This window comes from Branchiostoma belcheri, unplaced genomic scaffold, assembly GCF_001625305.1.
Source record: "Branchiostoma belcheri isolate BF01 breed outbred unplaced genomic scaffold, Haploidv18h27 scaffold2, whole genome shotgun sequence".
Taxonomy (NCBI): domain Eukaryota; kingdom Metazoa; phylum Chordata; class Leptocardii; order Amphioxiformes; family Branchiostomatidae; genus Branchiostoma; species Branchiostoma belcheri.
This window is the reverse complement of record NW_017803490.1, coordinates 3,241,663-3,266,382: the sequence shown is the minus strand read 5'-3', so window position 1 is coordinate 3,266,382 and position 24,720 is coordinate 3,241,663. Positions and strand designations below refer to the sequence as shown.

Here is a 24,720-nt window from a genome sequence, read left to right as displayed (position 1 = left end):
TTTGAATGTGGCTACCACATGCAATATAATACGTGATATGATAACATTCAATTATATACAAAAAGAGGAATTTAATACAAGGTTCTGACCATTCAAAAATCGTCAAATTTGAAGTCAATCGGTTTCGAACTCCTGAGTTCGATCCATGGAACCAAGGCAGCGCGTTCCATGTTTCGCGCCGCCAACAATGTTGCAACTTTCAACCGCTGTTTGCGAAAGTTCATAAAAAGAAGGAATCAAGTTTTTTCATCACAAACAGACTTTCTGAAACCCATTCCAAGTAAGACTTATATCATGAAGACGCTAGAGAAAGTGGGATTCTTGTGCAACTATACAAATGTCAGTACATATGCCCGATGTTTGTATATTTACAGTAACAGGTCACAGTGTCCGATTTCTCCTTCAAAAATTAGGTCATGAAAAATCAACCTGTTGTTGTATTTGTTCATGCCCAAATTCCTTCTTTTCTGTTTTCACCCGTAAAGTGGGTATCGTTTTGAAGCTTACTATTTGGTTGATATTCTTTCACTTTCATTTTTGTTCTATATAACTTTTAACAGAACATTTTTGAAGGCAAAGAAACTGTAAAGAAATTACACTTTTTCTCAAGGTCGAGCTGCAATACACATTGTGCAACTTCAAAACTAAGTACACGGGTGTCAAGCCAACATAACTATATTTCAGCCACATCTTACATTCCAGGTGTATTGGTTAGAACTAGTTGCAAAAGCTTGCGATTCGAACAAAAATCGTTGAGAATTCGACTAAATGAGCCCAACTTACTATCGGTTATTATATTGTAACAACTACAGGATCCCAAAAGAAACAACACACGATAGATGAGGGAGGGTCTATACTTTATTAAACAATACACCAAATCGACGATGAAATAGGGCAAACGGGTTTGCCCCCAAAAAAACTAAAGGGTACCTATCTCGAGTGGAATGATCTCCATCATGCACGGTCAACTTTGAAACCTCGTTTCTCCAACAAACAGCACCGGTAATGTACATCTACGACCTTGAGCGTGACGCCGGCTCTTCTTACATCTCACATTAACGTATGACAAGGAAACACTTACGCAAAGCGGAGTTACAAGCGAAACAGTAAACAGTAGCAAACTCTCGCGGATTCTCGCGGATCACATTACCTTGGAAAAGAAGCGCGAGATTTAAACGAGATCTTAGAGAGAGCTGCGCAGAACCGATGCGCATAGCGGTCTGCGGTTCGACTGGTTTGGTAGGGTCCAGTGCTTCTGTTCTGTATCCAACTATCATGCATTTCATGATTCACATTTCTCTAAATTTTTACATGTAACTTTTCTGTTTTTTTTGTGTGTGCCAAATTCACATGTATACCTCTGGCAATGACACGAATTCAGATTTGCTTAGAATTAAACAACGTGTTTCTTATGCCAAGGCGTACCTGATACTAGTTAACGTTAGAAAATACCAAAAGTCTGTTTATACTTTTCCTTGCCTTGTTATCAAACCGACGAACAGATAAAATAGTCTCCTTGGCAACGATGATAGACATTCCTTTGTCCAAAGATTTCTACGATAACCTTAAAACAGCCAGTTTCTTTCTTCTTCTTTTTAAAACATAAAGTCTGCACACGCCTTCGGGTCTCCTTTCTTGGCCCCTGGTATCTGCTTGGATGTTCCTACGAAATCCCGCGTGTTCACGCCACGAGTTCTCGCGAGATTTCGACGTCTCTAGCACGTTTGGCAGCCATGTTGTAACGATGTGATCATGCGACGAAGTTTTCTGGGACTTTCAAGTTGATTTGCATCGGCCCACGTCCTTCCTCCCAACCAGTAACTCACCAGAAGTCATCGAATACACCAGTAAGCCACCAGAATAAGTTAGGCTGTGATACCACGTCGTGTTTTTTAAGAAGCCCAGTATTATTTTGGCGTCATCGGAGCTCACTGATATCATGATGGCTGCCCCCCTCCCCAAGAAAGAGCTAGACGAACTGAAACCCTACATCGACAAGACGGTTGAGAAGGTGTTGGGAATCTCCGAGCCGACCTTGACCATGGCCGCTATCAACTGTCTGGCGAGGGGGCTGGACAGAGACAGGATGCAAGGTGAGCTGCTGTAAAGTTTGGTCAGGGAAGTAAAATAATTTATAGAAAATTTGCCCCCCTCCCCACCACTTGAATCCATAGGTATGTGTCTTTGTAGTTTCATGTTAACATGGGAAAATTATGCTATCAAATAAATTATTTCTGACGAGAGTGCAGTGCAATAGATGAATGGGGGCCCGCATGCCCTTTTCAGTGGAGCGTAATCAGCCATTTTAAGTCCACGTAGAGCGTAGACAGACGTTTCTAAATTATTCAACATAGAGCGTAATTGGCAAGCGTTATTCGTGTTTTAATTCTACATAATGCGTAGTAGCCACTTGGAATTTACTGTTAAGTCTAATCGCTACTGTAGGGTAATACGTAGCCGGCTCACGAAATTTAGCGTACAGCGTTGTTGGGACCCCCCATGCAGGCCCCCATTAATATATTAGTGTATGTGTTTATAGTAACATATTTTTCTTAGACATAACTTGTATGTTTTTCATGTAAGTTGTTTGCAGAAAAATTTTGACTAATCCTGTCTTTCCAGACCAACTGCGTCCGTTTCTTGAAGACAGCACGGAAACGTTTGTGGACAGACTGCTGGGCGCGGTGGACGAGGTCCGCTCAGCACGACACGGGCGCGAGAAGGACACACGCAACCGCAAGAGAAATCTCAGGGTAGGTGTGCCGTAATTAATACTACTGTATTGATTATCAATCGGAAGGTCATCATTCTCAAGTTAATGCCTCAAGGCTGATTGCAATAACTGTAATGTATTGTTATGATTAGGGTTAATGACCTGCCACCTGTAGTTAATTTACGGTAATATAATTAAATACCTGGCCAGTGACCTACAACAGGGATCATGAGTCCAGCCCAACGGTGAACAGAAAAGTTTTGGGCGCAACAGCAAAAATCTAGGCGCACTACTACATGTATGAAGTAGATTATCATATCAAATATTAATTAGCAGGATATTGCATCAATAGTTTTTTTTTGTTGTAAATACTAAAATAGACTCCTGCAGGATAGAAGTATCATGATCAAAGAGCAAGAAAGCAGATATCATAGGCTATACAATGGAAAAGGTTTCCCTCTAACTCCATGGCTATACTACACAAACTTGCCCATAAATTGTACGCTTTTTATCGTTATCACAGGAGGTGTTTGCAGACGAGGACACAGACGACGTGGCGGCCTCCAAGAAGGCGAAGAAGCCGCCAGCGTTTGATGATGATGATGTGATACCTGCCGCCTCTGCAGAAAGTCCGGGCATGCTCACTAAACAACAGGTGAGGGGCAGAAACTCAACTTATCTGAAGGGCAGACTCAAATTTGTTTCATTTAATATTGGGACATCCGTTTCCATATCTCTGTTTAAGTGTAACAGATGTTGTGCTTGGATCAGTAGATGTTTAACATTTTTTTTTACCTTTCAGATTCAGCAAATGATGGAGAATGCCACCAAACAGATTGAAGAAAGGAAGAAGCAAATGAAACTCATGGTAAGTACAGTACTGTAGGAAACAGTTAAAGCTATATGGTAAACATATGTTATTCAAGAAACTATGCATTGCTTCAAACAATAATGAGTACAAATTACTGTAATTTGAAAGGATACAACTGTCTCCGATCCATAACCTTGTTAAACTTGTCATGAAAAGCTCTGAAAACTCGATACGTCTAGACAAAATGACATAAACTTGACTTCATGATTAGCTTGCATGATTTGAAATTTAATATGGCCTTCTAAATTGTGTGGTGGAGCAATTCTGCTTTGTGTATATTATGACTACAAAATAATTGTTCATTTGGCATTGCCATGTTGTGCACACAGGCCTGAATTGTATTGGAAGTTGCAAATTGGTTGCATCAAGAAAGATCTGCTTGTACTGCAATGTACATTACAGCTTGGTATCCATTCAAAGCATGATACCCCATATTTTATGAAGTAGTATCAACCGTCTTTGTTTAAGCATGGGTGCTGGGACTGAACTATGTCTAGACGGGGGTGGAAGCCTGCACATTATGTCTGATCCTCTGTCTGCATGGTGGCTACAGGATCATCTGCAATGTGCGACAAAAACTAACAGGAATGTAGGCATGAGGCACGGGCTGGTTTCAAGCTATGCCACGCTGAATTTCTGTACAAATATTTTTTTTTCTTGGCAAGAAAACCCTAACTACAATTTGCAGGAAAAGCTATAATTGCAGGGGGAAAATTTCAGATGTCTGTATTCCTTTCTGGAAGGAAGTTTTCTACAAATAGGTTGTCACTGGGTATTTCAAGTTCTGTGTACTATTAGCCCTGTATAATGATAAGTGCCTATTGCCGTTCACTTTTCTGTCTGATTGTCCAACTGATTTCAATACATTAGATCCTCTGAATGAATTGCAAATTTTCCAATACATTCTAAGAAGAATTTTTGTGTTGGATCTAAAGTTTTAACTCTAAACAATTTAACTACCAACACTCATGACTGATCGAAAGCTTTAGGTGACAGATCTTTGTGTTGGGTCTAAAGTTTTAACTTCAAACAAGGATCTGTAACATTTCTGTGTCTCTGTCCCAGGGTGTGGGCTCGGGTACTTCTGGTTCTACCAACACGACATCGGGCAGCGTACCCAATGTGTCGTCCAACCTGCTGCTCAACGCGCCGACCGCCACTAACTACATGAACGACGCCATTGAGAAAGCCAAGCGCGCCGCTGAGCTGCAGGCCAAGATCCAGGCACAGCTGGCCAACAAGCCTGGACTACTGGGAACTATGTGAGTCATAGTTATCTTTCAATAGCACATCGGCAGAACGTACTGCACCTGCGCGAAACCTGTAAAAGTGTAATGTTTTATGTTTAGCACTTAGGCAGAAAGTTTCATATAAAGTTGTATTCTCGCATGTGAGGTCAACATCTCGCCTGTAGTTTCCAAATGTTGTGTTGGAAAAGATATCGTCTGTAACTGGCAAAATTCTGATGCAACGGTGATCAAACATTCAACGAAAAGTGCGCAGGTATACAGAACCAAGCACGCTATTCAACAGTATGGCATGCTTGGTTCTGTGTTCAGAGACTCTGGATTAAGTGGTAGGGTAGAGAGTTTGAATGCCTGCTTTTGTCAGAGGTTTAGTTATAGGTCCAGACCTGAATAATTCAAGTAATCTGAGGTCTTCAATGGTGAAATGTTACAAAATCCGGTTAATTCTCATATATTGTAATCATAGGAACACGGTCCTGAAATTTTTTTTCTAGAAATTAACCCTGGTCTTCAGAATAACTAACCTGACTTTCTAGGACAAGCAAATGTCATGCCACTGTCACATGTCCTAATACAATTGTCTGTTGTGTGATTCTATGCTGTTAGGAAACAAGGAGGGTTGGCGATCGCAGACAAACCAGACAAAGTACAGCTTGTGGAGGGTCGGATTGTCGATGCTTCGGGTCGGGAGGTGCAGTTGGTGCAACGGACCCCCACACTGAAGGTAAACTTTTCAAATCCTTAAATCCTAAATGTTGTATATTAACTTACAAGTGGTGGGCCAAACTTGTTGAGGTACAGATCCTGTACCTAATGCACTATGCAAGAACACAGTATGGCACAAACTGCTATTGGAGAGAAACACTCTTCGGTGTATAGCGGTAGTGCCCATCTCCGTTTCTATTGGCCACACAGGTGACTACAGTAGCCAGCTAGTCCACTAGTAATGCTAATGTTAGTCCCATACTCAGAATTCCCTTACAACACAGGGCTAGTCCACTGTTAGTGCTATATTCTAAGCAGAGAGATTGCTATTATACCAGTCTTTACAAGAATATCATGTATGCTATGCTGGTTTGTTTCCCTCCTAGGCCAACATCCGTGCCAAGAGACGTGAGGAGTTTAAGCTGGTTCAGGACAAGGCAGCAGAACTGGACGAGTCTAGTCCCTTCTTCGACGACCGCGTCGCCCTGAAGCCTGCTGCCAGACAGAGGAGACCTTTCAAGTTCCACGACCCCGGCAAGTTTGAGGCCATCGCACAAAGAGTGCGAGCAAAGGTTTGTAGGAAATTTTGTTTGTCTTCGCAATGTTTTAGCCTGCTAAGTGTTAAAACAGAAAACCTTCAAGTCAGCAATCTTAACCAAAAGACCACCTTGTCAAGCTATGACATTGGTGTATTCATTGATGAAGAGAGATAAGGATATTTACAGATAGTCTTGCTGATGATAAAAAAAGTCTTCCTTGAGGCCAGTTGCTTCTGCTTAGGGGAATATCTACGCTTGTTTATGAAAACAATTTATTTATATAAGTTACAACTTTACAAAACGGAGAGGTAATAAGTGTAAAAACAAGTGATCAAAATCAAAATGAAGTTCTTTCTGGCTATTTTGTAACTTATTTAAAGCTTCAAAAATATAAGTGTAAAACAATGATGTTTTGGATGTTGTCTTGCATATCTGATATTCAAGTTCTGGTTATCATTTGTGTAATTTTAATGATAAATTGTCCTGTTTAACTGCAGTCCCAGCTAGAAAAGTTGCAGGCTGAGATCGCGCAGGCTGCCAAGAAGACGGGAATCCAGTCTGCGGCCAAACTCGCCCTCATCACGCCGAAGAAGGACGACACAGAACAGCTGGAGGTTCCTGATGTGGAGTGGTGGGATTCTGTCATCCTCCACGCTGAGTCGTACGATAACATAGACACAGGTACGGGTAACAACACCCGATCCTGGGTTTATAGTACCATAAAAAACAACAGGAATGAATAGTAACTAGAAAGGTAACATTTGCAAAACAAGTGCATGATGTTAACCTTCGCACATGGTCTGCTCCGTTAATTATTACTCAAACACATTCATATATGGTGGCAGGAGTCTAAATCCCTCCTGCTATAAAATTGCAACATGATGTAACCCAACACTAGTTACCATGGTCTCAGACATCTGGTTCAGGTCATTGACCTTATTTGTTTGGAGAAGAAGAAGAGAAAGAAGAAACAGAGCAAAAACAGTATGTTAGATCAAATGGGAAAAATGTTGATATGAGCTTCTAATTACATTTAAAGCTACACACATCTACACAATCCCTTGATTGCCTGTTTTGCTGCCTAACCATTTCCAAGCTGCTAAAATGAATACCAGGCTAGATCCCTGCATACATGTACTCTTCATTGTTGGTTCTGAGACTATACCATTTGTTTTGCAGGGGTGGATGAGAAGGGGAGGAAAGAGGACCAGTTTGTGGGGGTGACCCACCTGGTGGAACATCCCATCGAGATGAGACCGCCCAGCGACCCCACCAAGACCCGCGTCCTGCCTGTGTACCTCACCAAGAAGGAACGGAAGAAAATCCGCAGACAGAACCGACGGGAGGTCCAGAAGGAAATGCAGGAGAAAGTCCGTCTGGGGCTGGAAGCACCTCCGGAACCTAAAGGTACATCTGCTTAGGGCTAGGGAAAAAAAAGTTGTGTTTCCTGTTTCCCGACCGACCCTAGAAAAACCTGCCAACCCTAGACTTTTTTGGTGGGTGGACCCCTGCAAGAGACAAGCTGATCAACCTTGTATAGCTCAATGTTAAATTGACTACTTTGTCAAGTCATAGCTACTTCCATACTTCCAGTATCTCTAGGATTTTATCTATGTTGCCAGTGAAAACATGCAACATGAGAAGGGAAACTTACATGTATTAAGAACTTGTGTTTTTTTTTCCAGTTAAAATCTCGAACCTGATGAGAGTACTTGGCAGTGAGGCAGTTCAGGACCCCACCAAGGTGGAGGCTCATGTACGGGCACAGATGGCCAAGAGACAGAAGTAGGTACACTCCAACATTTCAAACAATAGCAGTTCTCATTCATTGTCTAATTACTTATCGAAAAACTATGCTGTATCTTCCGAAATTATATGGAAGCTCCAATGTTTTGCAGTAACAGGCTATAGCAGTAGGGGCTCATGTATAAATACACTGTAAGTTGATTTGAGGTCTTCCAAAGACAGTTTAGCCTTACATAAAAATCCAACATAAAAACACAGTGAATGCCTCCTTTCATCTTCTACCATGAAATTAAATCCTAGCAAACATAAATGAATTAACAGTACCTCACACAGATAATACATTATGGCCACATGTACATGCAATGTAAGTGTGCTATGATGTACCTGTGTTGTACCCAGAGCTCACGAGGAAGCCAACGCAGCCAGAAAGCTGACCACCGAACAGAGGAAAGAGAAGAAAATCAAGAGGCTAAAAGAAGACACGTCACAAGGTGTTCATGTCTCTGTTTACAGGTATGTGTCATATTGTTACCAAAGTTAAGGTGTTAGTTACTTCTCCTTTTTCTTTAAGCCTGGGCCCATCTAATGTCCTTGCTTTAAAGCAGACTGGACCCCTTCTCTGCCAATCTTGAGCACATAAGAATACATTATACTAGTATCCATGAATAGTTTCATCAGGTTTGTAAGTCACTGGATGAAGAGACTTTTTACACAACCACAACCATTGCCCTAAGGAAGGTGACAGACGGTCACCAAATTGTGGGCTGAATAAAAGACGTAGTTTTAGCATGAAAGTTCATCTGTGTTGGTATACTTCATTATGACAAAAAGGGCTAAACCTTCAGACAAACACTGAGTAAATTGGGACTTACCCAAATTTTCCCAGAAGCTGCAGTAGATGGGTCCATTGTCAGCAGAAAATTTGGGTAAGTCCCAATTTACTCAGTGTTGGTCTGAACATTTAGCCCTTTTTGTCATAAACAAGACATAGTTTTGTAAAAAAAAAAGAGTCTCTACAAGAATACTAGTAGTATGAGATGATGTTGAATAGCATTCAAATGGGAATATTGAAACCAGAACTACACTGTGTATCTTACAACGGAATAATGTTGAGACCGTTTCATGTTTGTTTCCAGAGTACGAGACTTGAGGAATCCAGCGAAGAAGTACAAGGTTGAAGCCAACGCAAACCAGCTGTACATGACTGGAATGGTGGTCATGTACCAGGATGTGAACGTGGTGGTGGTAGAAGGGGGTACGCCACCTTTCTATTATTATTATTTAAAGCGATATTATGTAAGATTTTTGCGCCCAAAGTGTAAATAATTGAAATTTTCTAATCTAGATTGTTATTTTCAATAAATTTTCAATCAACATATTAGAGTTGACATTTCACTTTTTTGGCAATTCAGCGCAGCGCGAGAATAAGTTGCGCCAGGCCCGCTGTATTTTTAGGAGGCTCCTAAAAAGAATGTAAACAAACAACATGGCCACGATCCAAGCTAGCGCCGAGGAGTTTTCCAACATGATTTTGCAGCACAACGACGTTGATCTTTTACTCCCCAAATGCCATTATGAACCCAGGTAGGCTTATAGCGGAAGAAAAAAGTTTAAAACACACGTTTGAAATTGTGAAAATCTTACATAATATCGCTTGAACAATTGTCAGATTTTAGTAAAATGTTGAACTTCCTTCCAACACAAAGTATGTACACAGAGATCAAATATTCAACGACCACTGTCGCCTTCATCCAATTAATTAATGACCAATCACTTCTGAACGTAAACTCACAAGATTTATGGTTACAGACATGTGACATTCACATCTTCTAGCTGCAATTTTAAAGTTATCTAGACTAGTGAGGATGCCCTACAGTACTTGGTTGCAGCGAGTTTTGTATGTATTGAAAGATTTGTTCATTCCCCACTGTCAGGTCCCAAGGCACAGAAGAAGTTCCGTCGCCTAATGATGCACAGAATAAAGTGGGACGACGACCAGCCGTCTAGAGACGACGGTATGTTTCTAAACTCCTGTTCTAAACATTGTGGTCTTGTGTTTGGGATGGTCGACTCAAAATCTGCAGGTTTTGGGTTCGAACCTCTGGCAGACCCCAGTGTTATGCCCTTTGGAAAGCCATGTTACACCTATTTCCTTGCTCAACTTGGGTGAAAATGAGTACCTAGCTTCAGTTAGAATGAACAAACTCAAAACGTAATTCTAAAACATTGTATTTATTGCTGTTCTGTAGATGATGATGAGTCAGATGAGGAAGAGTCCAAGAAGAGGAACAAGTGTTCTCTGGTGTGGGAGGTAAGAATAAAGATGCCAGACTTTCTCTACAGAGTCTACTACTACATGTAGATTGTAATTCTGAAATTACATCTGAAATTACAAAAATTACATCTTTTTCATCACAGAGTTGCTAAGGAGCATTGCCTGATTCCCCAGTACACTATTTTGTACATACAATTAGTAATGTTTATTTTGGATGTACATTGAAGGGAGTGCTTACCCCTTGTCATCCTGGATTGCACTTGTTGGATGTTCCTTGTTACAGATACGACACAAACAACAATACTACTACATATATAATAACTTCAGCTAGTTTAACTCCAGTCTTTATAAGTTGTGCCTCCTTGTTATATGCACATGAATAAGGCTGCTCTGTCTTTTACTAGCAAGTCAATCACTGTGTTAGAAACAACTTGTTGTTGTCCTAGGGCACAGTGAAGAATCACAACTTCGGTCAGATCCAGTTCAAGGTGTGTCCGACAGAGAGCCTGGCGCGGGAACATTTCAGGAAGCACGGCGTGGAACACTACTGGAACCTCGCACACAGCCAGTCTGTACTGGAGGCTACGGAGGACGAGACTTTGTGATAACTGTAGAACCTAGGGGTGGGTACCCGTGTAGACAATTCAGGTCCGGATCAGGTCCAGATGTCCGGACCTAAACCTGGACCTGATTATTGTACAGTAGTACTATATCATATTTTGGAGTGCGAAACACAAGTACAGGTCACTCACTAGTGTGTTATATATTATGTTCAAGCTGTACCATGTATATTGAAGCTGAACACAGTTACAGAAAGAGACAAACATGGATTTAGGCCAATCTAGTTTGATTCAGGGTTATTTTCTTTACCTGCCATGGTAAGATGTGTGTACAATGTACATAAATGTACATCAGGTCCGATGATCCAGTTTTCGCGTTTCGTTTTTTTGGACTCGGTTCCTGAATGTCGTTCCAGTTTAAACCGGTCCGGCTGAACTGGTACCCACCCCTAGTAGAAACAGTAGTCACAGGGAAACTGTTGTCATGTTCTTCACTTCAAAGGTCAACCATAAATGAGAAGAAAAAAAAATCAGAAACAAATCTGAGATTTCAAACCTCCGGGAAGTGTATAAATGTTCACAACAACCGCTGAAAATTTCAGACATCGCATTAACATGAATGTTACCAGCAATGCCACATAACTTGAAAGATGGGTGAAAGAAGTGTGGTAAAGCCTGGTTGATAGACAATACTGTACAGAGGATGGAATTATTTTATTCCAAAACTAGAAAATACAGGTACAAAGAAGAGGAACAACAAACCACATTATCTGCACCCTAATAACTAGTCATGTACCAAAAGTCAAAGAAATCTGTCAAACCTGCGATCTATAGCAGCAAACACAAAAACACAACCAAAAACAGTACCTTCCTGCAGCTTGATATATAGGGAAAAACAAGATACACATGTACAATATACTTCAAATTCATATAAGTTACACACTTAATTTGGCAGGAGGAGCAGAGAAAGAGGTGTTTGCCAATGTTTTAAGTTCTTGGTGGACACTTAGTATGCAATACTGACATAATCTGTATCCTTGGTGTGATGATTTTGCTGTAGAAAACTGCAAACTTGAAAACATCATGAAAATGTACAGATTGTCAAGTTTTACTGGCTGTGTGAGAAATAAAGAAGTCAATGAGATTAAAATAATCATTATCTTCCTGCTTGTACATTTGCGAAGGTTTCTCTGAAGAATGGCAGGAAGAAAACAGCAGTTCAAGTGTATTCTTGAAGTTGATTGGCTAGGTAGGCAGGTATGCTTGAATGATGTCCAATAGGAAAGACTGTTATTGTGCGTAGCTGCTGTAAAAGTACTGAAGCTACCTTGTAAAGAGACAGTGACTAACAATTGCTATTCTGTGTATGAAAAGTGTTGTAAGGCACATTGCTATGCCATCTACTGCTATACTGTGTATACACTTTGTACAGTGAACAAATGATGAGAAGAAATGGAAGAATTGTGCACATACAAAGATGACTGTGTCATTTTACTTTGCAGATTGCATTTTATAGATAATATCTATAAAAGACTATAACAAGAACAAGTACAAGTTCGTCTTTCAAGTATATTTTTTCAGACCTGGCCCAAATCATAGCATACTAGTGTATGGATGTCATAGCTAAAATTCTGTTAGTGTGGCATGGGAAGGAAAAATTGTCAAGGTTTACACTACATCTCAATAATAGAGTTTCTTGAACATGTAGACTTTTTGTTGTACAGTTTTTTTCTGGCAACATCTTAACGTTGCTTTCTTCAAATAAATTCCAAAGGAAACGGAGAAAATGTGATAAAAATGAATTATCTACTATTCGCCTTACCGTACTCCGTGTATTTTGAAGGCAACTTCGCCAATTAATTTTTTTACGTGTATTTTTCATTCATTGATGTTCTTAGATCTACCTCGTACATAAATATATACTAGTACCTACAGTCAGTCACCTTAAAATGTCAATGGCGCATTCCATTACGTCAATAGGGGAGGACATAATATCGAAATTATTGATTCGTGAACATTATTTGTCACGTCCATTTCAATAGTTCTTTCTGTCGATCTTTTCTTACTTTTTAATCCATACTGGATTAGAACAATTCCCTACCCTACGTTTTATAATAATCTGCATGCACTTTGGAAACCTTTGATAATGGTATGTTCCGTCTTTGTTTAGATGAACTAAGGAGGTTATAACCTCTTTGTGGATGAACTCCGGTGGTGGGTTGGGTCGGTATCAAACTTCCGGGTCAGTAAACTACTCTCTGACAATCCCCTTTTCTTACTTCTAGCCTGCAGTGTGACAGTTCACTGTGCCAAGAGTGCTTTCCAGAAGCCCTGTTTTCTCAGAAGACTTTCTGAGAAAAGATCTTTGGCCTCTTCTCTCCACTTACGTTTCTAGACAGCCAGTCAGATGTCATTTACTTGGGTTGAAAACTGGTTTGACTAGTTTCGCGTCGGCTGCATACATGTGGCACCTGACTTAGGAATCACGCCCCAAACCTTACCGATCACGAAGGAAACAGTTTTGTGTGCCTGACAGCTTTGAGTGTTTGGTAGTTTTGCGTGAGGCGTGGTCTGACTACAGCTACAGTATGAACGAGTACTTGCGGTTGATGCTCCTGTTTGCCGGGCTGTTTACTTACATGTTTATCGGGGCCGGGTTGTTCCACGCACTGGAGCCGGGCTGGTTCTGGGGCGACTACGAAGGAAACATTACAGTCACAGTTAAAGGTAAGGAAAATATCTACACATTCGTTAGCCTGGATGCCAGACCCATAGCACACTAGGTCAAACGTTATCCAGTGTGTGGTGTTGTGGGGCTGGTATTAGCCCAAATAATTCGTCAACTACATTCAATACAAAGCCCACCTGTTGAATAGATTCACTCGACGGGCGTCCACTGACAAATCTTAGCCTCTACCAGGCTCCGTGGATCGCTGGAAAAATAGTAGAAATTGGCCGAAATAAAGGGATAGTATACCAGAGAAGATCCAGGGCCATAGAAGCTCCGTGGGTCGCAAATTGGTCGCTTCTATGGCCCTGGATCTTCTCTGGTATACTATCCCTTTATTTCGGCCAATTTCTACTATTTTTCCAGCGTTCCGCGGAGCCTGGTAGAGGCTAGACAAATCTAACCCCCTGGCAAAAATGCTTCCTCCTGATCTGAGGTCAGACACGTGGGTCAGATGCTCCCCTAATACATGTAGAAGGTTGTATAGGATATTTAGACGTGACTGTTGGAGTAGGGATACTAAAATCAAAGGCCTGGATCAAGAGTTGTGAGGCCTAATCTATAAACAAACCACGTCCCCTGAAGTTCTGTCAAATGCAGATCTCGATAAATGATCACAGACTTTAAACTTGGCAGACTACTTGGCACGGTCTTTAAGGCCTCTAGAAATATCGTTGTTGATGTTGCCAAGAACGGGGAAAGGGTAACAGGTCAAACGTAACGCCTGAGGGAAATCAAGTCAATCATATAGAGGCACTCAAAGTGATTTCAGGGTGGCAAAACCAGAAATATTCTGCTTGTTTCATCGTATGCTGGTCCTAGATATTTTGGGTGGCTAACAATCCTCGTGTAGATTGTTTGGGGACCATTTCAAACGCTTGAAATATGAAATGATGATGAAAATGGGCTTGGAGAACTGGCAATAAGTATCAATATCAGACATATTTCCTAAAATTGCTTTTAATCTTCCCAGGGACTGTAGAGCCTCAATCTGATCTTTACCACAACTTGCCAAAATTGTAGACGAACGTATGTTAACAGAATTATGTCCTTGTTGATGACGAAAACCTAATTTCTGTCCATCGCAGATTTGGGAATTTGGAACATCACCAACGTCACCCCCGCAGTACCAGACATGCACAGCTGGTACAACCACACGCTGCATGATTTCGAGCCGAGATCCTACATGGAGGCGTTCTACTTCTGTGCCACAGTCATCACTACTATAGGCTACGGGCACATCTACCCTGTAACGGGGTTCGCAAAGGTTAACGAGAAATCGTATATGCATGGGTTTGTGTAGCTGCATTGATCGGTTGTGTATTGTAGAAGCTGACCGATTTTTATCCGTGTTGGTACTTAATGTTTAATGGTAAAACTTTTGTTCCCAAACACAGAAGGAAAATGTTCTCACCTATAGAGCTTTCGGCCAGTCACTCTGGTCTTCCTCAGTATAGACTGACCCATTGAGACTTGTCACGTGACTTCTTTGTCACGTGACTTCTCTGAAGTGTGACGTCGACATTGGGTCAAAGTCATTTTGTAACATAAAAAGGTGACTCTACTGTACAGTGTATATTCAAAGCGTATGGTATGAAAATCGGAAAACATACGCATTTTTGCGGCGGGGCAGTTAGGAAATTGTGCGAAGAAAAAAATCTGCCAGAGTCATAAAAGGAGGCTATGCAATCTCTACGTATTTACCATATTGCTATTGAACATTGGACTTGATTCCTCTGCAGTTTTTCACGGCCGTCTTCGCGAACTTTGGAATCCCGGCGTTTTTCTACATCCTGGCGATCATCGGCAGGAAATTCGCCAACCTTGTCGAGTAAGTACGCAAAGCAAGTAAGTAAAAACGCGAAGAGATTAAAAGAAGGAGCTTTGGCTATCATTCTCTCAGTATTAGCACAAAATCTTCAAAAAGTGAATAAAATACTTCTCTGAACTGAATATATGAGATTAATAACCAGCTATAAAAGGGGCAATATAAAATATGAGTAGAAGTTGGCCCAATAGACAGATACATGGCAGAGGAGTTGGTCCGCTAAAGTTTCAAGTTTCAAGTTTTCAAGTTTATTTATTTAACCAGGATATAACTCAGATCTACCGATCTGCTTTTCAGTTATTCCTGGGAACTCAAGCCAAGGTACAAATACAGTATATCACAGAGAAAAAAAATCACAATGACGTTACATTACATCACAATCAATTACATATAAATCACAGTGTGCACTGCTACAGTTACAGTCACATTCAGTAAACCGGTCCCTTCACAGTCTGGTTTTGAACACAGACGTTGTTGTTATTTGCCGTTTGTCAACAGCTAGTCTGTTCCACACTAGTGGCCCTTGATATTGCAAACTCCCTTTGAATGTTTCCAGGTTTGCCTTTGGAGTGTCCAGCATGTAAGGGTCGAAACTGAGGAGCTGTTTCATGGCAGTGCGTGTGCGAACTCTGAACACTGGGGGTGATAGCCATTTAAACATATTTGTAATCTCCAAGCACGAAGATACTGCCTTGCCACCGTATGATCTGCTTGGACATTATATAATATATATAGCATTACAGTTTGCTGTTCTGAGTTATATTTAAGGTTCGTCTGTGTTTGTAGAGCGGGTGAGGCGCGGTTGTTCAGCCGGGTTCCCGGCCCGTACGGCCGCCGGACGCTGACGCTGCTGCTGGTGGAACTGTTCGGACTTTTCTTCTTCATCCTCATCCCGGCAGCTATCGTCAGCAAAGTGGAGGGATGGTCATACGGAGGTACGTTTTTTTTTTCATTCCAACATTTGTTACGACATGGCAACGGCTCACTCAAGTTTTTCAACTATCTTATACCGCCACCAACGCAGACACACGCATGAGCAGACATGTCATTTTCACCTGAGTAAAGTGAGAAAATTCTTGTAAAGTGCCTTTTCCAAGGGCAACAGATCGGTGGCATGCATGGCAGAAGTCGAACTCGGGACCTCTTGGTTCCGAGCCGAGCACTCTGTCGTTACACCACACGACCCCCAAAACGAATGCTTGATGTTTTATTGGAAGTCCAGTAATTAATTAAACATGGAAATCTAATCTATTCTTCCTGGATTCTTAAATTAAAATCACATACTGTATATTGATCACAAAAGTTAATAACACAGTACTTACATTCATAGAACGTAAACCGCATGAAACTAGTAGACGACAGTAGAGGTGGTCCTTTCAGTAATACAGTAGAACTATCAGATAAATTGTTAATATCTAATATCTGGTGTTTATTTTCAGATGCTACCTGGTACCTGTTCGTGAGCGTGACCACCATCGGGTTCGGAGACCTGTACGGCGGGTACTCCGAGTCCTTCTTCGCGTTTGACGCGGCTTTCGGCATCTACGTGGTGAGAAAAATAGATAGATACAATCAGAAGTTGAGCGGTCTTACAATGTAAATTCTTTTCTTGGCAGTTTTAGGATAGCACCAACAAAATGTCTGGAGTATTACTCATGAGCAATTCCATAGATAACGGACCCTACGGACAATTGGTCAAAAAAGTGCCAGGAAGTTGGTACCGCCCGCCGTCTCAGTGTAGTGGTGGTTAAACTTAATTAGCTTGAAAGTCTCATCTGTGTCAGTAGAAGTCATTCTGAAACAGGTTTGAACTGTAAATTATTTCCAACACACACAAAAAATTACAGTTACCCAAATTTTCCGCCCAAATTATTAACCAGCATGCAAATTCATCTGAGTTGGTAAATTACATAACGAGAATTAAACTGTTCTCCAACTCAAGAAAATTGAATCACTCGGTCTTCATCGCCTTTTTGACCTGAGTGCTGTAGACCCGTGACTTTTACCCGCGTTTGACGTCGCACTGGGTCAAAGGTCGTCGGAAGTCTGTGCCGCCCCCCGTCCCGATTGAGTGAAGGTCGGTATGCCCTGATGTAATAAATGGCTAACTTGTCTTTAACTTAATCTCCAACAGTTCTGCAAGTTTTGGTATTACATCGTCGCCCTGAGCTGGGTGGCCACCATGTGGATCCTACTGGCTGACGTCATGCCGGATACGGAATCCAAACCGGAAGCCGGAGAGCTGGTCAACACGGAGGACCAGGACAGACCTGAGATGATACCGGCACAGGCTTAGATACCAACGTCACGTAGTTCACGTGTCTCCCAGATTAAGTATTGAAATTAGCAATATTAATAACATTTCATCTCTTTAAAGAATATCAACCACTTTTCCATACTTTTATATCATTTATCATTATCTTAAAAAGAAATATTTATCCAACTGTGTGTCAATATAACTAAAATAACATAGTAGCTAGATCTGAAAGAGCTAGGTTATGTTTCAACCTATAGAATATTTAGTCCAATATGCCTCAAGGATTTTGATCCGTGATATCGGGGTTAACGATAAGTTTGCGGGTGTTATATTTTTATTTTTTTGTATAGGTTATGTTTTAGCAGTTGTGTCCATGTGTAGTGGTGTTTCATACGGGGAAGTATATGGTTGGCGGTGTGTATTCCGTGTTTTCTTCTGTAGAAAGTGTTTATAGTAGACGACATCAACTTTTACTTGCGTTGAAGATTTGAAGGTCTTTGTCGCTATACTAGTATGGCGAGCCTTAATCGAGGTTAGCATGTGGCAATATTACCTATAAGTTGCACAGAGCTCCAACAATGTATCAACATAATAAACATGATAAAACTGCTCTTGTAGAGTTGACCTACACTTTTTGATGCTAAAACGCCGAATAAACCACCAGAATTTCTTGCAATCAATTATTCCCATTTGGTGTTCAAAGTTAAACAACAATACTAGCTCCTTTACTATGGATCAACGCCCTATAGGTCGTTTCGTGAGGTCAACTGTGTCAAAAACAAACAAGCGTCTCACTGAGTCTGCGCCTTTGAGCCACAAGAAGGCGGGCACCCCAAGACGGCAGTACACAAGAGTTGGTTATGTGATCTTATATAGCGTCTAAGCTTGTCTTCGTTGAAGACAGGAACACAGAGAGCTAAGACTATGGACCACAACGTGAGACTAGCCTTGTTGGTCGTCCTGTTGTTTGTGTACCTGTTCATATGTGCTGGTATGTTCCACGCCCTGGAGCCGTGGACAGACGCTTCCTGGCTGAAGAACAGTAACTTCTCATTCTCGCCAGAAGATTTGAGAAACTCCACAGCAGGTGAGTCACGTTTGTTGAACAGGGATCGTTGAAATGTTTAATATAGGACACAACCAGGGTGTGGTATACATGTATGTAACCTTATATTCTTATCAAGCTACAGACTTGCTTGTTGGCCACACGCCCAAAGCGTTGCGTTATCTTGCATTGTTTATCAAAGTTGTACAGTAGTTCAGCCAAAGAGCTTAAATGTACCATTCTATATTTTTATTTTGTCTCTCTGTAGTAGTCGTTTTGACCGATTAGACTGATATACCTGAGGACAGAGGCCCCTTTGTCCAGACGAATTCACGTGTACAGAGTTTTCATGCTGTTTGCTCTGTGCCAAAGGGGACGGTCCAGTGTTTTTCAGGGTTCATTACATTACGCCAGGGCTAGCCGTGGCGACTCAGGAAGCCGATTTGACGATTTGTATGTGTAATACGGCTTCCGAAGCCAGTCTGTACATACAGATTCGTAAAATTCGCCACGGCTAGGCATGGGGGCTGTCCTGTACATATAACGTTACATAGGGGAGGGGCGTTAATCGTATGGATTATTCCTGACACCTGTTAGATCTAGCGATGCAGCACCCAAAGCGTATAGACTTTTCAAAGTAGTCATTAACGTTAGCTTTAGAAGCCTCAAAAGGTATTGTATTGAAAACGTTGAATGTTTTTTCTGTACCCCGATCTAATTCGTAGTCTTGCCAAACCTCCTTGGTGTTGCCAAGACTGTGAGGTCAAAGGTGAAATGTCATTAGCCCTGAACACTCTTAAGGCCATGTTGATTTGATTATATGGATGACATCCGCGCGCGCATGAATTTTCGGCCGTTTCCAAAAAAAAAAGAGTTTTCAACCATACTGTAAATCGTACAAAACAGTTGCAAAATGAGCAAAAATATACCGTAAGTTACAAAAAAATAATAAATAAAAACTATGAATGCCAAAATCAAACGCCAAACGATGAAATTGTAAAGAAATGAACTTGAAGACTAAATTATTCGCCAAACCATATTCTGTCCCATTTGTTCAACCTTCAAAAAATTCATAATGAAAACACCTTTTTTTTTTTTGCAAACTTTTTTTTTATTCGCACGCGCGCATCAGTTTTGAGGTTCCCGGAGGATGTCATCCATATAATCAAATCAACATGGCCTAATGCATCAATAATGTATATCCTAGGCCCTGTTGAACATAATGTTAATAGTTGCAAGATGTTCTAACACCAAGATGCAGCTTATAGTTATAGTGCCTCTTCAAAATACATGTACAACATTCAAGTTAATGAAATACTGTCTAAATCTCTAACCACATGACGCATCATTTGAAAGGCTATCTTAGTTGAAAGTGTAATTGATTTTATGTCATATGCATGGCATAGAGATAGAATTCCCTTCAACTAAACAGTTAAAATCCTTTATTTATTCCCACAGAAAACAGAAATGCCACAGCGCCCTTCCCGCTCGTGCCCAGGTCATATTTTGAGTCGTTTTTCTACATGATGTCAGTCATCACAACCATTGGCTATGGGCACATAGTACCAGTCAACGGTTTCGCCAAGGTGGGTTTTTTTTGGCAATGCCTCTGGGGTGGATTCTCTTGTAGCTATTGTTTGGATGTTTGACTTGTACTTGTAGGTATCATCAATGTATGAACATGATTATGTTGATTGCAAATTCTTTCTTATTGCTGCTCGATTGAAAAGGAATTAAGACATTCTTGGTAGAGCTATCTAGTGATGATGCCCCTTCTGTACTTGGTGGCAGCAAGTTCCACTTGATTCCTCTTCATGATAGTTCTAAAAAAAACAACAAAAAAAAGTGAGTGGCATCAGCCAAAGAGTATAGGCCACACCGATTTAATTTTATGGATGACATCCTCTGAAGACCCCCAAACTAGTGCGCGGGCGAAAAAAATAAAAATCCTGCCAAATATAAAAATGCTACAAAACCACAGGAATACAAACCTGGTATTGTGAATTTGGCACATTACATAGTGACGTATACGACAGGCCGACACATGCTGGATTTTTGCGGAATATATGAATCGACACTGCTGTACGTATGTACTGTCAGTTCTTGAGTCTTGGAGCTTCGGTAGCCTGGCTGCCGTCAACCAGAGTTATCACCACCATGCACTACCCAGGCCTAAAGCCAGGCCAGAGCCTCGGAATACGTGATTCTTTTTTTTTTTTTTTTTTGAGATCGGGCGAAAATCAATGCGCGCGCGGATGTCATCCATAAAATTAAATCGGTGTGGCCATACCAGAAATTGAAGGAGCCTAGATTATGGTTTATTGCTTGTATCTGACTGACTACTGCATGGAGTTAGTCCTTAGCAATCTGTCATCTTGTTTTTTTTCATCTTGTTTTTTTTTTACTACATTGTTTGGTCCACACTTGATGATTTATGATATGAATGCCTTTCCAGTTCTTCACGGCTATCAGTGCAAACTTTGGGATCCCGCTAGTCATCTACATCTTGGCACACTTCGGCAGTAAAGTCAGCAACCTTGTCTTGTACGTGCATGTTTGTAGATTCATTTTGGACTATTTGAGAATTGATAGCCAAATGGCTACTTCAGTGCAGTTAAGGCAGGGCTCAAAATCCTTTTTTTCTGCATACCTGCACTGGTGCAGCTAACATTGAAAATAACCTGCACCAGACAAATTTTACCTGCAACACCCAGTTTGTAGGAATTATGGATCATACTAAAAACTGCTCAGAAACTATAAGGTTACAATTTCCTTTATACATATAACGTTATATTTCATAAGTGGTAACAGCCAATGCAGCGAATAAAATCCACGTGCATCTGCATTTTATATAAATCCAGGACATGGCCCAGTGTAGGTGCAGGTACATGTATCAGAAATATAAGCACAGCTCCAATTTTTACCTGCACTAAAAGTATACATGCATTATGCAGATGGTACATGTATTTCAAGCCGTGTAAGGATTATTTTATCATTGCAGTATAACAAATCTAATACAGACTACTGTGTTATCAACATACGTTGCATGTAACAGGGAAGGAGAGGACCGTTTTCTCCGCCGCGTACCGGGCCCGTACGGCCGTCGGACGGTCACCGTGATGCTGGTGGAACTCTTTGGGCTGTTCTTCATCCTGATGGTCCCCGGCTCCATCTTCGCAAGGTTGGAGGGCTGGAACTTTGCTGGTAAGCTTCATCTACTGTCTCTGTCAGGGATGGCACTAATGTTTAATTTGCAATCTTTATGTTTACAATTATTGTAGTGAAACTATATAAAAGATGTACCTCCTATGGAACACAATGAGAAAGTGGGGCTTACCCAAATTTTTGACAGAATATGTCAATGAATGAGAGATCCACTGCTTCAGAATCTATGATTTCATGACTTTGTGAAAATGGAAAACCTGACTTGGTGAAAAGTTGCAGAATCGGTCTATGGCGTGCACATCTAAAACTTATATCTGTTGATTTTAGATGGGATGCAATATGGCTCTGTTAGGAATGAGCAATCCACCATTTCTCTGATGTCACGTTTTGTAGATAGAACACATGTCTCGTTGAGCAGTGGATCAAAAGATGTAATTGTGCAATAAATGTATTGAAAAAAAAAAGAAATTCCGAGTGTGGCACCCCCTGTCTGTAATTTGAGCTGTTGATTTCAGATAGGGTGTGGTATGCGTTTGTAGGTGTCTCTGGTAAGGAGTGAGCAATCCACCACTTCTGTGATTATACTAGATAGTATACATGACTTGTTGAGCAATGGATCAAAAGTTGCAGAAAGTCTATGGCGCCCCCCGTCAGTAACTGTAACTGTTGGTTTCAGATGGGACGTGGTATGCGTTTGTGAGTGTGACCACCATCGGGTTCGGGGACCTCGTGTCTGGTCAGAGGTACGCTGGTGTGGAGGCTGACCCCAACCTGCCCCTCTTCAACTTCTACATTGTGAGTTAAACAGTTGTGTGGTCCATTGGAACTATGTATCTAAATACCCGCACATGTACCTGTATAGGCACAGGTCTGCAATGGACCTGAACACTTTACGCCTAAGGCCACACCAATTTAATTTGTTGGTTCTCGGATTCGCCTCTTCGTTTTTTTCTGATTTGCAAAAAAAAAAAATTTGATTCTGGTCCTGAATCAACTGAAAAATGCTCATGTTTTGCTCCCCAACAGTTGAGGAAAGTCCTTTTCTTCCTAGTTGATACAGTTTTCCCATCTATCATTGCAGTGGTTTGATTAAAAGTTCAAAATTCATTGTTTAAATACTAACCCAGCCTTTTGTGTTGACTTCATGGCTCATTTTGTAGCATTTAAGCCTATAATAGGATGCCTAGACCTGATTTTATTTTTATTTTTTTTCGCCCTGTCGCTTCATATTTTTTCTGAAAAAATCCGAGAACCAACAAATTAAATTAGTGTGGCCTAAAGATATGTGCACCTAAAATTTATTTAGGTACTTGCACCATATCATTTGAATACCTCTTTTATGTAACTGTCATGGCCAAGTCCAAAAATTTTTACCGGACACAAAAAGTGCCATACCAGAAGTTACTGATATCTAATGGACCAATGTTTCAAATTCATAGTACACAATACTTTCAAAGACCGGTATGCCAATCATTTCAACTACAGTAAACAAAATTTCTGAAGAATGTCTCAAAAGAATCTGTACAATTTTCTTTATTGTAAAAATCAACATGTGCATCCTGTGGACAAAACTATTGTGGGAGAATCTCTTTTTTAAACTTTGTTTTGCACCTGCATCCTACAGCTGCATTCAGTCTTCCTTGATCTTATTCTTCATCTTATGTCTTGTGCTTCGCAAGCTCCCTTAGCTTGGAGAATATTGCATGAAGATTACCAAATTAATGTCTCACTAAACTTGTTCCAGCTGTGCAAGTGTTGTTACATCCTGGTTGGAATGACGTGGGTGGCGACGCTCTGGTTCCTGATCGCCGACGTTCTGCCTCCGGTCCGACCAGAAGGTCAGCAGGTCCAGAAGGCAGAAGAGCCGGAACCAGAACCGGTCCCGAGGGGCACCCTTCTGTCCAATCAGGCTTGAGATTATTAAGAGAAAGGTCATTACAACTCACTGCAGGCCGCTAGACTCTACCAGGCTTCGGGAGGTGGCTGGAAAGAGTAGAAATTGGCCAAATAGACAGATAACATGTTGGGGGAGGTGGTCTGCTAGAGAGTATATTTTTTGGTTGGCAGACTACTTTCTAGCTGACCAACTCCCCTGGCATTTTATCTCTCTATGACCAATTTTTACTCTTTCCAGCAGCCTCTCAAAGCCTGTTAAAAGGCTAGCAATATACCACAACAGTATGGAATCCATATACAAAGGAAGACAAAGATAAACTGGAAAGGGTACAGAAAGATTTTGTACGAACAACTATGAAAGAGGGGCTAGTGTCTGAAAATTCAAACAAACCTACAGTGGACTCACTCAAGACAGAAGAAAAATGTTCAGACAATGCATGATATACAACACTGTGTGGCCGTACCAAGTACAAAAGAAGAATGCTCTTTCATATAACATAGTCATTATTGTATAACCAAGTCTGATAAATCTTTGCAAGTCTACCTTGCTACCAGAACATAACACTAGATTGACTAGACTATTATTATGTTACCTTTGAGTAGCCACGTTTGTTTTTCTCAAGACAAGATGCAGTCTAGGGTAGATATTAAACAGTTTATGCAGTTTGGTATTTGGGATCTTTGACAAGTGTTGTTATGGTTTAACATATGCTGGTAAGTTATAATGCAGTTGAAGCAGTTTTGGCACTGATTTACATTGATAAAAAGTGTGTTTTTGTACATTTTGCATTTGCTTAGAAAAGGTTTGGATTTAAATAGCTGTTTTTAATACTGAAATAAACCTTAAGCTAGTAAGATTACTTTTATATTTTTGCTCTTTGTGATTTTTAATATACAGGGTACATGTATTTTCAACATATACTTAGTAATTTGTAACACTTTCTTGGTAACTTATTCTTGGATAACTACATGTATGTCAAAAACTGGTATATGTATATCATATAGCATATACATATACCCACCATATATAATGAGGGTATATAACATTACATTGAAATCAGTATTTGTAGTAGTAGTAGTAGTAGTATATTTGAGATGGAAGGATGCCTGAGTTCAGGGACGAAAGTATTGTTTTGGGCAGTGCT

The 24,720-nt window shown here is 40.8% G+C and overlaps 3 protein-coding genes across 4 annotated transcripts; all 3 read left to right on the top strand.

The window, feature by feature from the left end:
- Positions 1–1,693: 1,693 nt before the first annotated feature.
- Positions 1,694–12,124, top strand: LOC109468579 (U4/U6 small nuclear ribonucleoprotein Prp3-like). The gene is made up of 15 exons (XM_019766871.1): positions 1,694–2,093; positions 2,623–2,753; positions 3,237–3,368; positions 3,516–3,581; positions 4,650–4,846; positions 5,438–5,555; positions 5,923–6,108; positions 6,573–6,756; positions 7,255–7,482; positions 7,761–7,860; positions 8,221–8,334; positions 8,958–9,076; positions 9,756–9,836; positions 10,071–10,132; positions 10,543–12,124. Exons 1-15 carry the CDS (start codon positions 1,940–1,942, stop codon positions 10,699–10,701), a joined length of 2,031 nt encoding a protein of 676 aa, XP_019622430.1. The 5' UTR covers positions 1,694–1,939; the 3' UTR covers positions 10,702–12,124.
- A 584-nt stretch (positions 12,125–12,708) lies between these two features.
- LOC109468622 (potassium channel subfamily K member 2-like) lies at positions 12,709–18,110 on the top strand. Its single transcript, XM_019766936.1, has 6 exons — positions 12,709–13,383; positions 14,473–14,651; positions 15,127–15,215; positions 15,999–16,147; positions 16,652–16,761; positions 17,347–18,110. Exons 1-6 carry the CDS (start codon positions 13,245–13,247, stop codon positions 17,506–17,508), a joined length of 828 nt encoding a protein of 275 aa, XP_019622495.1. The 5' UTR covers positions 12,709–13,244; the 3' UTR covers positions 17,509–18,110.
- Positions 18,111–18,232: 122 nt separating this feature from the next.
- LOC109468623 (potassium channel subfamily K member 16-like) lies at positions 18,233–24,057 on the top strand. Of its 2 annotated transcripts, none has more exons than XM_019766937.1 (6): positions 18,233–18,556; positions 19,973–20,100; positions 20,970–21,058; positions 21,570–21,718; positions 22,356–22,474; positions 23,424–24,057. In XM_019766937.1, exons 1-6 carry the CDS (start codon positions 18,394–18,396, stop codon positions 23,592–23,594), a joined length of 819 nt encoding a protein of 272 aa, XP_019622496.1. In that variant the 5' UTR covers positions 18,233–18,393; the 3' UTR covers positions 23,595–24,057. The 2 variants fall into 2 exon arrangements, with proteins under 2 accessions (XP_019622496.1, XP_019622497.1); XM_019766938.1 differs by lacking the exon at positions 18,233–18,556 and adding an exon at positions 19,193–19,283.
- The last annotated feature ends 663 nt before the right edge of the window (positions 24,058–24,720 follow it).

Coding starts and splice junctions, on each gene's coding strand:
- LOC109468579 (XM_019766871.1), top strand. CDS start 1,940: ATGATGGCTGCCCCCCTCCCCAAGAAAGAGCTAGACGAACTGAAACCC. Junction 6,109..6,572: donor CACAAAGAGTGCGAGCAAAG/GTTTGTAGGAAA, acceptor GTTTAACTGCAG/TCCCAGCTAGAAAAGTTGCA. Junction 10,133..10,542: donor AGTGTTCTCTGGTGTGGGAG/GTAAGAATAAAG, acceptor TTGTTGTCCTAG/GGCACAGTGAAGAATCACAA.
- LOC109468622 (XM_019766936.1), top strand. CDS start 13,245: ATGAACGAGTACTTGCGGTTGATGCTCCTGTTTGCCGGGCTGTTTACT. Junction 13,384..14,472: donor CATTACAGTCACAGTTAAAG/GTAAGGAAAATA, acceptor TGTCCATCGCAG/ATTTGGGAATTTGGAACATC. Junction 16,762..17,346: donor CGGCTTTCGGCATCTACGTG/GTGAGAAAAATA, acceptor AATCTCCAACAG/TTCTGCAAGTTTTGGTATTA.
- LOC109468623 (XM_019766937.1), top strand. CDS start 18,394: ATGGACCACAACGTGAGACTAGCCTTGTTGGTCGTCCTGTTGTTTGTG. Junction 20,101..20,969: donor CAGTCAACGGTTTCGCCAAG/GTGGGTTTTTTT, acceptor ATGCCTTTCCAG/TTCTTCACGGCTATCAGTGC. Junction 21,719..22,355: donor GGAGGGCTGGAACTTTGCTG/GTAAGCTTCATC, acceptor TGTTGGTTTCAG/ATGGGACGTGGTATGCGTTT.